Source organism: Tauraco erythrolophus, chromosome 3 (genome assembly GCF_009769465.1).
Source record: "Tauraco erythrolophus isolate bTauEry1 chromosome 3, bTauEry1.pri, whole genome shotgun sequence".
Taxonomy (NCBI): domain Eukaryota; kingdom Metazoa; phylum Chordata; class Aves; order Musophagiformes; family Musophagidae; genus Tauraco; species Tauraco erythrolophus.
Genome location: NC_141467.1, coordinates 18653066 through 18666294, shown reverse-complemented (window position 1 = coordinate 18666294; position 13229 = coordinate 18653066). Strand labels below are relative to the sequence as shown.

Sequence of the window (13229 nt, the reverse complement as noted above, 5' to 3'; positions counted from 1 at the left end):
GATTAGAATGAATGTCTATGCTTCTACATCATCAATATTAAATATTGATCTTAATTAGTACAATAATAACTTTTTTTTTCTCATTTGAGACATCTTCAAGACCTTATGAGGCAAGTCAATACCTAGAAAATTCAACCAATTATCTATTTCAGAACATCTTTAAAGAGAAGTAGAAAGCACTCTATGAGAGTGGTAATTTCAGGAAATACTGGATTTAATTCAGGATGGCAAGGAGAAAATTATGTAGAAACTAGTAAAAAAATGTAATGTTCTATTCTGCTTTTTTAAGGTAGTGGGTACTTTCACATACTGTTACATGAAGTTGGCTAAAAAATGTTTTATTTTTTCTTAATAGCAAAATTCGACTTTTCACTGACAAATAAAAATGTGAAGGCACTGATCACTTCTTTTGGATCATACTAGTAGTGGTAGCAATAGCAGCAACAGGAGCAATTGTAGTAATAATAGCACAGCAGCAGACTTAAAACATTTAGCGCTCTAAAGCTGGCAACTCCTTCTGCCTTAATGCAAACAAAATTCTGCAGCTCATAGATGCTGGTGCTCACCTCTTGAGTAGATCAAAACATCACAAAATCATAGAATCACAGAATCATAGAATGGTTAGGGTTGGAAGGGACTTCAAAGATCATCTAGTTCCAACCCCCCTGCCATGGGCAGGGAAATCCTCCACTACACCAGGTTGCCCAAAGCCTCATCCAACCTGGCCTTGAACACTGCCAGGGATGGGGCATCCACAACTTCTCTGGGCAACCTGTTCCAGTACCTCACCACCCTCAATGTAAAGAATTTCTTTCTTATATCTAACCTAAATCTGCCCTCTTTCAGTTTAAATCCATTGCCCCTTGTCCTATCACTACTCGCCCTTGTAAAAAGTCCCTCTATAGCTTTCCTGTAGGCCCCCTTTAGGTACTGGAAAGCTGCTATAAGATCACCCCGGAGCCTTCTCTCCTCCAGGCTGAACAGCCCCAACTCTCTCAGCCTGTCTTCATAGCAGAGGTGCCCCAGCCCTCGGATCATCTTCGTGGCCCTCCTCTGGACTCGTTCCAGTAGCTCCATGTCCTTCTTGTGTTGGGGACTCCAGAGCTGAACACAGTATTCCAGGTGGGGTCTCACGAGAGCTGAGTAGAGGAGCAGAACCACTTCCCTCGACCTGCTGGCCACACTTCTTTTGATACAGCCCAGGATACGGTTGGCTTTCTGGGCTGCCAGTGCACGTTGCCGGCTCATGTTGAGCTTCTAAAATACACTGGTTCTGTGGCCAGAAATTTCCATTTTGAGTTTCAGGTACTGATTCACAAAGTCCTGAACAGGGAAATGTCACGCGATCCCAAAGACTGTCTCTTTTTCAGGGACCAGCCTTGGTAGCCAGGAAGAGCCATACCCTAGACCATCTTCAGATAACAACATAGGAATATCTTCATCATACCTTTCCCCAAAGAAACAAAGGAGAAGAAAATCCATCATGTCTAGAAGCCAATGGGTAAACCAAGACAGGAAACAGGGACATAAGGATTGAACTTGGAATCAAAAGCATCACTTCTTGAGTAGGATGGAGAACTAGCTGCCTTTCAACAACTGGAGTTTTTTTTAATAGTTTTGATTAGGTTTTGCTTATTATGTTGCTAAATACATTTAAAAGAAAGGCAGATTCTGCTACAAATAAGATTATTGTGATTTTATGGTCCATTAGTAGGCAACTTGTCAAGGCTGAAAATAAACTGTGTAGTGTTGGAATGTTTGGACAGGGTACCAATATTGTCTCTAGCTCTCACCATTAAAAAAATATAAGATATGCAGTTTGTCACTACTCCATGAGCAAAATAAGTCTCAAAACTCAGACCGTGTAGTTTTTAAGATCTACTTTAATCTGGTTCACATATAGGGAAATAGTTTTGTGGCAGTTTCTGTGTCTTGGAGAAAAAAAAAAATTGTTACCAATACAAAAACTCTGAAACTGAGCTATCAAGCAGAATGCAAGTGAGGTCAAAGATGATTTTTCTTTTTCTTGGTGGGGGCAGGGCTTAAGGTAATACTTTCATGTCTGGCTCTGTAGTGTACCCATAGAGATGATATAAGTAGCAAAATAATACACGACAAAATTTCCCTATACTGATGTTAAAAAAAAAAAGAGTGAATTTCATTATTTAAGTTTACTCTGTATTGTTACAAAACATTAGTTTTGAGGAAAATATATGGACCAGTGTCCTAGGTTACAATGTAAGATTTGCCCAAAAGTGTGTGTTCTACCACCATCTTCATGAGCTGTTGAGACCAGGTCGGGCAGTGTTTGCCTTGCCTCCTCCTTCCAGACTATCTTCTGTTAATGGGCCCATCAATGCCTTGCCACATGACTCATTGATAACTCCCTCCAGGAGCTATCTCTGTTTAATGGGCAATCAAGGATCTACCGCCAGACTCACAGGATAACACCAGCCCCATGGGGAGATGTTCCAGCCGGGATGGGAGGGGCGCCTCGCGACTGCGCCCACGCGTGGGAAAGCGGCGGCGGCGGCGGGCGGTTGGGCTGTTGCAGTCACTGGGGCAGACAGACGGGCACCGCTCGCTGCTGGGTGCCTGGTTGGGACAGAGCAGCCACTCGAGGCCCGCTGTGTGCCTTCCTCTCAGACCGGGGGGCCTGGGTCGGTCGGCACTGACCCTGCAGAGGAGCAGTTTTTCTCCTCTGCCGGGTTCCCGGAGAAGACCGGGCCCACCCCCAGCACCGCCGGCCCTTCGGAGGCGGCCCGCGCCCTTCGGCAGGATCGCGGCTTCAGCGGAGCCACGGCTGCCGTTCCAGGAGGGCTGCAGCCACCAGTTTGATCGGGCTGCTGCCAGCACCCTGACCAGCAGGGTGTCAGGTCGTATTCTGACTCTGTCAGTGGGTTTGTTTTTTTTGTGTACTATTGCATTTGTATTTTTATTTTCCCTTCTCTTTAATCTTCCTAGTAAAGAACTGTTATTCCTACTCCCATGTCTTTGCCTGAGAGCCCCTTAATTTCAAAATTCTAGTAATTCGGAGGGAGGGGGGGTTTACATTTTCCATTTCAAGGGAGGCTCCTGCCTTCCTTAGCAGACCCCTGGCTTTTCAAACCTAGACAACCAGAAATCACCATGAGGAAATTTTATATTTAGAGTAAGAAAAAAATCACTTCAAGTTAAAACTAAGACTCAAAGCTAGCAACGAACTCACTGGTATTTATTAAACAATCATCCTGCTGTCCACCAGATACAGAGGGTTAGACTGTACTGTAACACTGTACCAGCACTTTCACTGATCTAGATTACTTGCTTTTAGGTCTTGAAAAGGGTTCCTTTTTCTAAAAAATTAATTATTTGACATAAGGCATTATTTGATATAAGGCAAGTTTTTCTTGGTTATGGTAAAAAGTTAAAAATGAGAAAATAAAATGTTATCAAGTCTAGTTCTTTTCTAATTATTTCACAGCTGTATGTCAGGAAGATATTACTCCATAGACTTATTTCTTTCAGGCAATGCATATGTTTTTTTCATGTGTTTCAAAATACACAGAAATGAGTCATGTATTTTTGACTTTTGATTTTACTTTTTGTAAAATAAATCAGTGTGCCTTTTAATAGCATTAACAGATTCATTCTGTTTACTTTACATGTCCACTCTATTTTCAATTCTCACTCTTCATATGACAGTCGCATGTAGTGCTATCAGAAGTAACATATATTTTAATGTCCTACCAAAATCTTAGGAATGTCTTTTCTGCTGCAATGCAACCATGAAATATGAAGCAGAACTGGTAAATTCTTCTCGTAACTTGCTGTTCACTGATTGCAATATGAGGTGGCAATATCCCTGGGAATCTAAAGAAAAGATATAACTGCACCTCACTAATTATATACTTTATCTGCTTGTTTAATGTAATTATAGGGCTTTCAGTATTTATTCAAAATCTCAAGGGGTTTTGTATGTCACCCTGCAAATTATTATTTCTCTCTGCATGTCCTGTTTTCCTCTGAACTGTATAACTCTTATCATTCTATTACTGTTTCTGTTTCTACCAAAACCTATTGATGAAAAACCTGTTTATGTTATAATTAGAACATGCACTTTAGTTTTTACCCTAATTCTTGTAAGCTAATTGTTCCAAACTCTTATTCTTGTGAGCTGTCCTACCTTTTCACATATTTTAATTCTGAACAGAGGGATTATTGTCCCTCTATGAAAATATATCTGAAATTTATTTATTTATTTGTGTAGTATTTGTAATGACTGTATTTGCCTGGGATCTTTTCAATACTACATAACAGGGTATTGTGTGTTTTGTCAATGAGGTATTACTCTAACTCAACACTTCATGTTTTATTCCCTGAAGCTAGTAGAAGGAATAAGCATGGAGAAGCAAATACAGAAGATATATAAATAAAGAAAAATACCTTTTTTCTCTAATATCTGATTGTCTGATAACCTTATATGTTTTTGTCTGTAGAATCAATTACATAATGGTTCCTCTTAAGTAATTTGATTTCTAATACTCTGTAGTATCAAAGCTCTGTATGTGCAGTATCCTTTCAAGTGGTCACTTTTTACTGTCTCTTGCTAATGTTACTTTAAGTCTGGGGGATCTGACAGAACCTGGCAGGTATCCTATTATTTCAGTTCTCCACAGGTTTACAGATCAGGAACTCTTTTTGGACCCTTCAAAGATAAGTTTGTACATTTGTTGCATTCAAGGTGATCCTTTAGGCAAATAGTCTCAGCCTTTGTAGAGCATTTTGGAGACAGTCAGGAACACTGCAACTTCATCTCTAAAAGACTGATGATCTAGTAAACCCAGAAATCTATTTTACCCACTGGTATACTTAACAACCTGCATAAGAGAAATATGTGAAAATTCCCAATAGAAAGTATCTTCTAAATCTCTGAAATATAAACTTTTGGATCTGCTCTAAAATATAAGCACTTATCTTGCTTTTATAAAATCATGGTTTTATATTACAAACCTGTTGTGGTTCAGCCCAGACCGCAGCTAAGCTATCAGGCAGCCACTCCCTCACTCCTCCCCCTTGGTGGGGTGGAGAGGGAAAAAATGTAACAAAAGGCCTGAGGATGGACAGAAGAACAGTGATTACCCACCAACCATGGCCCTGGGCAAAACAAACTCGGCCTGGGGACAAATCAATTTAACTTGTTATCAGTTACTTCAGAGGGGATAATGAGAAACAAAGCCAGATCTTAAAAACACCTTCCCTCCACCCCTCCCTTCTTCCTGGCTCTACCTCCTAACCCCCAGCAGCCCCGGGACACAGGGAATTGGAGGGAGTTGCAGAGCAGTTCATCACAGGCTGTTTCGGCTGCTCTTTTCTTACCCCTGCTCCGTGGGGCCAATTCTCTTGGGAAAATAGTCCACAAACTTCTCCAATGTGAGTCTTTTCCGCAGAATGCAATACTTACCCATCCGATGACTCCAGTGCAGGCTTTTCCCACAGAGTCACGGCTTCTCAGGGTGCAGCCACCTGCTCTGGTGTGGGGTAACTTCTCACAGACTGCAGATGCATCTCTGCCTCACTGTCAGTCTGCATCAGCATGGGTGGTCCTGCCCATGGACACAATCCTCTAAGAACTCCCTTGGGTGCAGGCATCTCTGCTCTAGTGTAGGGATCTCCACGGGCTGCGGGTGGATCTCTGCTCCACCGTTAATCTCCATGGGCTGCAGGGGAATCCCAGCTCCTCCCGCTCCATCTTCACTGACCTTGGTGTCTGCATAGCCATTTCGCTCAGATCTCAGTCCTCTCTCTGCTGCCGCCACGCTGGGCCCAGCTGCCCCGATGAACCTTGGCAGTCCCAGCAGGATGAACTCTGCCCAGCAGGCACCCTGGGAGAGGAATGCTTCAGAGCTCTCCAAGCTGCGCTGCCGTGGCCATCTCTCCAGTCCAGTTGTAGTGGCCCAGCATGGGTAGTTGCTCACACGGGGGTCAGGGGGGTGGGTCCAGCCCCTTGCATTCCCCCTCTCTTCACTGTAGGTCCTGCCTAGTTCAGGTTCCTTTGTCCCCTTCTGAAATACGGCTTTTGCAGAGGCTCTGATTGACTCAGCCCTGGCCAGAGACTGGTCCAACCGGTTTTGGAGACAGGGAAGCTTCTCACATCTCCTTGCAGAGGCTAGGTCTGCAGCCTCTCCCCTGCTACTAAAACCCACTGTTGTCTGGCCATGGAAAAGTTAAAGGTTTAAGTGAAGGATTTGCTTGAATCTGCTAAGACTTAAGTTAGTGGCCTGCTTGCACGTACATAGTAGCCTGTTTGCATGTACTTAGGTAAAGCAAATATGTACATAATCTTTGAAACCTGGAATATCATCTTGAATTGTCAAGCCTTCTTTAAAAGAGGAACATCCTAGAAAAATATGCATTGATGCAAAAATGCACTAGACTTTGTTTCCTTTAAGATAATGAGGGATAGCTGAGGAGCCTTAAAATATACACCAAGAGGACTACAGGCATCTTTGCAAGTCCAGAACATCTGGCAAGTAAGTGTTAATGACTCTGCTATCTGTTGATTGCTAACGGAGGAGCCGAGGCAAGGACTTCAAAGACTGACAAGGAAAACATTTTGTTATGAGAAAAGGTTAACGAGATTGGAAGAATACCACAAATATTAAGTGAGCAAGAAACAGCAGTTACTGGGGGAAAGGTAATTCCAGCAGAGGGAGATCGGGACCACTCACTCATGGACCGCCTACCCTAAACATACCCCAGACCCTCCAAAAAAGGATGGAGGAAAAGGGCTTAGCACATGAACTGATTTACATGCTAGGAGAGAGAAAATTAACTGACTGTTTAAAAGAATAACATTGAATATGTAAATATGCTACTGCATACTGTATAAATATTCATGAATTTTGGAAGGGGTGTGCTATTTTGGGACAGGTACTCAAACTTGTGCAACTTTGTAATAAAACAATATATTGTCTCAGTGTGTGAACTGGCTTATTGCACACCAGGCAAACAAAGCCCACTTTTGGGAAAACGTCACCACCTAAACCCAGCACAAAACCACTGATATTCATATTATCCAACTAAATGTCAAGTACTTTATGAATCCCAGTAGTCTCTTGATGCTAACATCATCTGAAAGCTGTATCTAGAAGCTAGTTTGCTCTGTCACTATTGAGCAGATATTGAACACAGTTCAGTTGTTAGAATTAATACATAAAAGTAGTTTCCTGACACATTCTTCCTTGCTATAGTTCTAAGTAGAAAATTCTAGTGAAAGCTATAATCCTCACTTAGATTCTCAAATCAAGACGTTCTTTGATTCCTTCACTCATCAGTGTTCATTTCTTCCCACAGCTTTTATTCCTTCTTACTGAGCACAAAGACTTCAAGCATACTATTATTTGTCTTATTTGCAGAACTGCTTTGAAAACTCCAAGTACCTGCTTATTTCTTCAACTGAAATTGGTTTTGAAACCGGCAGAAGGCCATCCATTCATATTTTATTGCCACCTTTTTCTTGCAGGGGCTATGATTTGGGGGTTTGCTGTTATTATTGCTTTTGCTTTTGTTATCGGCACTACTATATCCTAGAGAGAAACCTTGATTGAATCATCCACAATTATTTTTACAACTACCTATTTTCTTTGAGAATACATCACTATTTGTGAGAAACAGTTGCCTTTTTTTTCTCCACATTCAATACAGAGTTCTCAATATCACAAATTCACAGAATGATTGAGGTTGGAGGGCACCTCCATAGGTCAGCTGGTCCAACTTCCCTTCTCAAAGCTGGGTCAACTAATGTACATCACTTTGGGCTATGTCCAGTTGGGTTTTGAATATCCTCGAGAGCGGGGATTCCACAGTCTCTCTAGGTGACCTGTCACAGTTTTTGACCAATCACACAGTAAAAACATTTTTCTTCTTATGTTTAAATGGAATTTTCTGTGTTTCAATATGTGCACGTTACTTCCTGCCATTTCACTGAGTACTACTTAAATGAGTCTTTCCTCATCTTTGCTCATCTTTTCTCATCTTCTTTACTACCCCTATCAGGTATTTAAACACACTGATAAGCTCCTTCTGAGTCTTCTCATCTCAAGGCTGAACAGTTCTAGCTCTTTCAGCTTCTACTCATATGACAGATACTCCAGTTCTTAATGATTTCATGTGCCTTTACTGGACTTAGTCCAGTTGCTCCATGCCTCTCTTTTACTGGGGAGCCTAGATCTGGACCCAGCATTCCATGTGTGGCCTCACCAGTGCTGTGTAGAGGAGAAAGATCACCTCCCTCAACCTGCTGGCGACACACTTCCTGATGCAGTCCAGGATGCAGTTGGCCTTCTTTGCCACAAGGGCACATTCTTGGCTCATGTTCAACTAGCATCCACCATGACGTCCAAGTCCTTTTTTGAAAAGCTGCTCTCCAGCCAGTTGGCCCTGCATGTGTACTGGTGCATGGGATTATCTCTCTCCACATGCTAGACTCCGCATTTCCTATTACTGAGCTTCACAAGGTTCCAGTTCACCCATTTCTCCAGCCTATCAAGATCCCTCTGGATGGCAGCATGACCCTCTGGTGTATCAGCCACTATTCCAGTTTTGTGTCATTTGCAAACTGGCTGAGAGTACACTCTGTCCGGTCAATCAGGTCATTAATGAAGAGCTTAAACAGTGTTGCATTCAGCATCAGTCTCCGGGGGTACTCCACTAGTGACTGGTCTCCAACTGCACTGTGGGCTGCTGATCATAACCCTTTGAGCTTGCCATTTAGGACAAATTTCAGTCCACTTCACCATTCCTTTATGTAGCCCATAGAATCATAGAATGGTTAGGGTTGGAAGGGACCTCAAAGATCATCTAGTTCCAACCCCCTTGCCATGGGCAGGGACACCCTCCAGTACACCAGGTTACTTAACACCTCATCCAACCTGGCCTTGGACACTTCCAGGGATGGGGCATCTACTACTTCTCTGGGCAATCTGTTCCAGTGTCTCACCACTCTGAGTGAAAAATTTCTTCCTTATATCTAATCTAAATCTGCCCTCTTTCAGTTTAAAGCCATTACTTCAATATGTCTTGTTCTTACATGAGTTTCTCTCAATCTTTCTTAATTCTTAGAAGCTAGGGAGGTTATTGGAGAATCTGAATCACTTCCTATCATTGTATGCTACCAGTACAAAGAATTCTAATAGAGAGATCCTACACCAGTCCTTAAGATAGCTCAGAATTAACTTTTTCCTTTCCCAAAGGAACAACCATTCACTATGATTGTATTTCTTTCCTCTAACTGTCTTTCATCTGTTATAAAACTTTGTGCGCTTGCTCTGTATTTTCCTATTTCCATTACTCTTATCAAAGACTTTATCAAAAGCCATTAATAGAGCTAAGCAAATTCTATCTCCTTCCTCTTTCAGTCTTTTATAAACTTTCAAAGAATTCAAAGCTAATGAAATGTGAATAATTTTATGTGAAACTGTATTTTAAATTCCTATTACCATCAATTTGTAGTCCTTCCCCCTGCCCCACACATAGTCTGTACATCCTTCAATATACAATATAGTATTATTTTATCATCTTTCTTATTCCCTAATACCACAAGGAGTTTTCAGGAAGTATTACTACTGAAACAATCAAAGCAACCGCTTCGGTAGTGTGCCCTGGACACAAAATCCCACTCTTCCTCACTGTATACTGCTGATAAAGAATAGTGCATGCTAAAGAAAAAAAGGTTTGCCCCATCCATTCTCATGACAATGAACTCCCTTGTGCTTTAGGAAGTATCTGTATAAACAGAAAAAAACCACTGATCTTTACATCAACATTACTCCCACAGAGGAAAGAGGTAGAACTTACACCGATTTCAGAGGGGACATTTGATCAATGCAGAACATATATCACATCCTGAGACTAAAAGTGAAAGTAAATGTCTTATTAAAGGTTCAGAAACAATAAGGCTGAAGCATAAGAATATCATACATTTGAGGGTGGAAATATGATGTTGATACCAAATGTCTTTTGCATAAAATAAGCACAGCTGCAAATAGCTAACCAAAGGATGATTGGTAGAAACTGAATTCTGTCAGTGAAGTGTAACATAAAGTCAAGAGAAGAAAACACTTCATGAAACTAACTATAACCATAACATCATTTCAGCAGAGCACCTCTTATTGTTGAGGAAGTACAATCTTTCTGGGCCTTGAAGATTCTGCTATGTTCCTGACTAAGCAAATGATGTTAGAAGCCATAAATGCCTTGATGATGTACTGACGAATTTGAAGACTGCCACTCTCCCAGCTAAATAACCTTTTGGTCATAGCCTTCCACCTGTTTTTCAGCTTTAGTCCTAGTTCTGCAATTCTTTGTGCATGGACTTGAAAGTGAATGCCTCAAGAGGCTGTAGATATGGGATAGATAGCAATCAACAGAAGAATTTTGGCCTTGATGCTGTATGCACAACATACGCTCCTTCTTTCATCATAGATCCAACTACTGATTTCACAATGGATTTGGAAAAGCACAGCAGAGTTGTAATTTTCAAATTACTGTAGTAAGAAAATGGCCAAAGAAGTGGACATAAGGAAAGGCTGCCTGTCATTTAAGCTGCCTGTCAGTCTACCCTACCGCCATCCATCTCTTCTTCACTGCTGTCTCTTCCTTTTTTCATAACTGAACAGTTTTTCAAATGGACATTATAGATTTACTTATCTTTCCAGCTCCAACTGTAATAATAATAAAGGCAATGAAAGAGAGGAAAAAAAATAAAATCTGTTTTCCTCCAACAAGTTGCACCTGGAATGGAAAATTCTAGGTAGGTTGTCTTAAAAAAAAAAAAAAAAAAGGCATTTTATCCTTATTATTCATTCTGTTCTCTTTTATTTATAAGCATAACCCTTCTCTATATCATTCTCTCAGCATGGTATGCGTACTACCACTCATTTGACTATGTGAAATACATGACGTGTAGAAAGCTACATTTAAGTTTAATTCTATTGAGATTTATTTCTGCAAAATAATTATATTTGGATGGCTTCCCAAAAAGACTGGAAGCTACTCCTCTTTTCACTATGCCCTAATATGGATTTTAATTCTTAATTCAAATTAACACTTACTACACACTTCTAGGCTTAAATTATATTTTATGTCATGCTGCACTGAAATAACACATTATATATGAAGACACTGTCAAGCACATTGAAGCGTTAGTTGTTGTCTTTTTTAAAGGACTAACCATAAAACTCTAGATTTTACTATTTACAATAGAAATTTACTCAGTTCAAAACGCCAATTTAGTTGTGAAAGCAGGTACAATAATAAGAAACAGTTTGTTTTCCTTGTAAAATATGCTGTTAATTCTGTAGTGTGATCTAGTGATGTAGCAGCAGAACAGATTCCATTTTAACCTGGAGATGAAACAGATGAAAGCAGCGGGAGCTCAATAATGTCAGTGGCACCTATTACAGGTAAAACCTATATTGTGTCATCTAGCAACAACAGAATACACAAAAAAAAAAAGGAAAAAAAAAAAAGAAAAGAAAAGGAATATGCATAAAAGTAGTTCATAGTTTTGGCCAAAATCACTGCCACTGAAAGACAGTACCACAAAGAGTACGTAGCAGTACTGGATCTATTGGTCCAGGTTGGGATATTTTTTTCATTTGGTTTGTTGAGTTTTTAAAATTTAAAACTTTGACTGTGCCAAAATAAAGAACCAGTAATAAAAAGTTGAACTGTTTAACTGAAATGCTCTTTAAACTGTCTTTGCCTCATGTAAAAATATTTATCTGGGACTACTAAGTCAGACATTTTTTGACTGTTGCAAGGCTTATCTGAGTCAATAGAAACACAGCAGACTTTGAGGCCTTTCAGATGCACAGGCATCTTATTGTACCTCTACTTGGAAATTTGCCTATTAAAAAGCCAGAGGTATACCCTGATAATCAGGAACTATTAGGCACCTGTCAAACATAAATTAATATTGGCATATTTAACATGCAATTTGCTAAAATAGGTTAATAGTAGATACAAGAAGGAAGGATAAATTCATCAGGCAGTACTACATAGTGTTGTCTTCTAAGATAGATGAAATATGAAACACAAACAGGACAAGCTGCTGATTTCAAGACGCTAAATACTTGGAACTCTTCCTGGGTAAACTGGCAGCCTTCAATCACATACTGAAAAACATGCTAAATTTACATAACTGGAATCACATAGGCATGTGGGGTTTTGTTTATTTTTTTCTGTGAAATGAAGAAATTTACACATACAGAGAAAATTCTCCTTTATTCAAAACTGGCTAAAAAAACTCAGGGTGTTAAAAAGAACATTGCATCTCAAGATAATTTTCAGATTTTAAGAAACACTATTATTTTCCTTTCTAATTTTTTTCTAATACTATGTGCCAAATATATTAATTACCTATCTCAGAAGCAGCCACTGTGATGTTGTACCAAGGTGTCTCCTCTCTGTCAAAGATCTTGGCAGTCTTAACGGTTCCAGTACTAGCATCAATGGTGAAATACCTATCTTCTTCTGTGTTATGATCAATGAAATATCTATGAAGAAATAAAACAATAAATATATACTAATTGTAGTATATATCATCCAAAGTAACAAATAAGAATATTATTTTCAAGCTTTTAAAATCGTAGAAATTTTTAAAAACACCCTAAGAAAAATTCTATGTTATGGAGATACCCGAAGTAACATCATATTTAATTTCTTTCATAACATTTCATTTCTTTTGATAAATAACAAAGTTTCCATTGTGAGTCACAAAGATATAAATTCCTAACAGGTGATATTTTACACAGCAGTATACAATCCTGTCAAAGGTCATACTGTATTTTGACTAAAAAAAAAAATCATAGAATGAAAAGGCAGAAAAGAAAACAGAAAGATATTCTTCTCCTGCTTGTTTGCTTCTCACTGCAAACCAGTGTGCTAAGTCCTGGTACCTGTTTTGAAGCATGTCTCTGTGCCATGAAGTTGATGACATAATGACATAGGCCGTTTTGAACATAACCCTTACAGAGACTAGTAGCAGAAATGGCTGATTCTCAGAGCTGCAATTGACACCAGCCTAGAAGCAGAACTAAGCAGCCCTGTTTAATTCCCTTGGTTTCTGGGCACTTTGCCTAGCAGAAAAAGTAAAAACCTTGAAGTGGGTAATGAAAGCAGAGAGAAGGAACGCAAAAGCAGAGATTGACAAGACATTTTTTCTCAAAGTCAGAATCATTTACAAC

The 13229-nt window shown here is 39.9% G+C and overlaps 1 protein-coding gene across 4 annotated transcripts in view; it reads right to left on the bottom strand.

Annotated features, from left to right (window-relative positions):
• The window catches only part of CDH18 (cadherin 18), a 204888-nt gene that overhangs the window by 28767 nt on the left and 162892 nt on the right, over positions 1 to 13229 (bottom strand). For all 4 annotated transcript variants that reach the window (XM_086609027.1, XM_086609025.1, XM_086609028.1 and 1 more), the window contains one exon: positions 12403 to 12539. In XM_086609027.1, coding sequence (XP_086465153.1) covers positions 12403 to 12539 — 137 coding nt within the window. The remainder of the gene's footprint in view (positions 1 to 12402; positions 12540 to 13229) is intronic.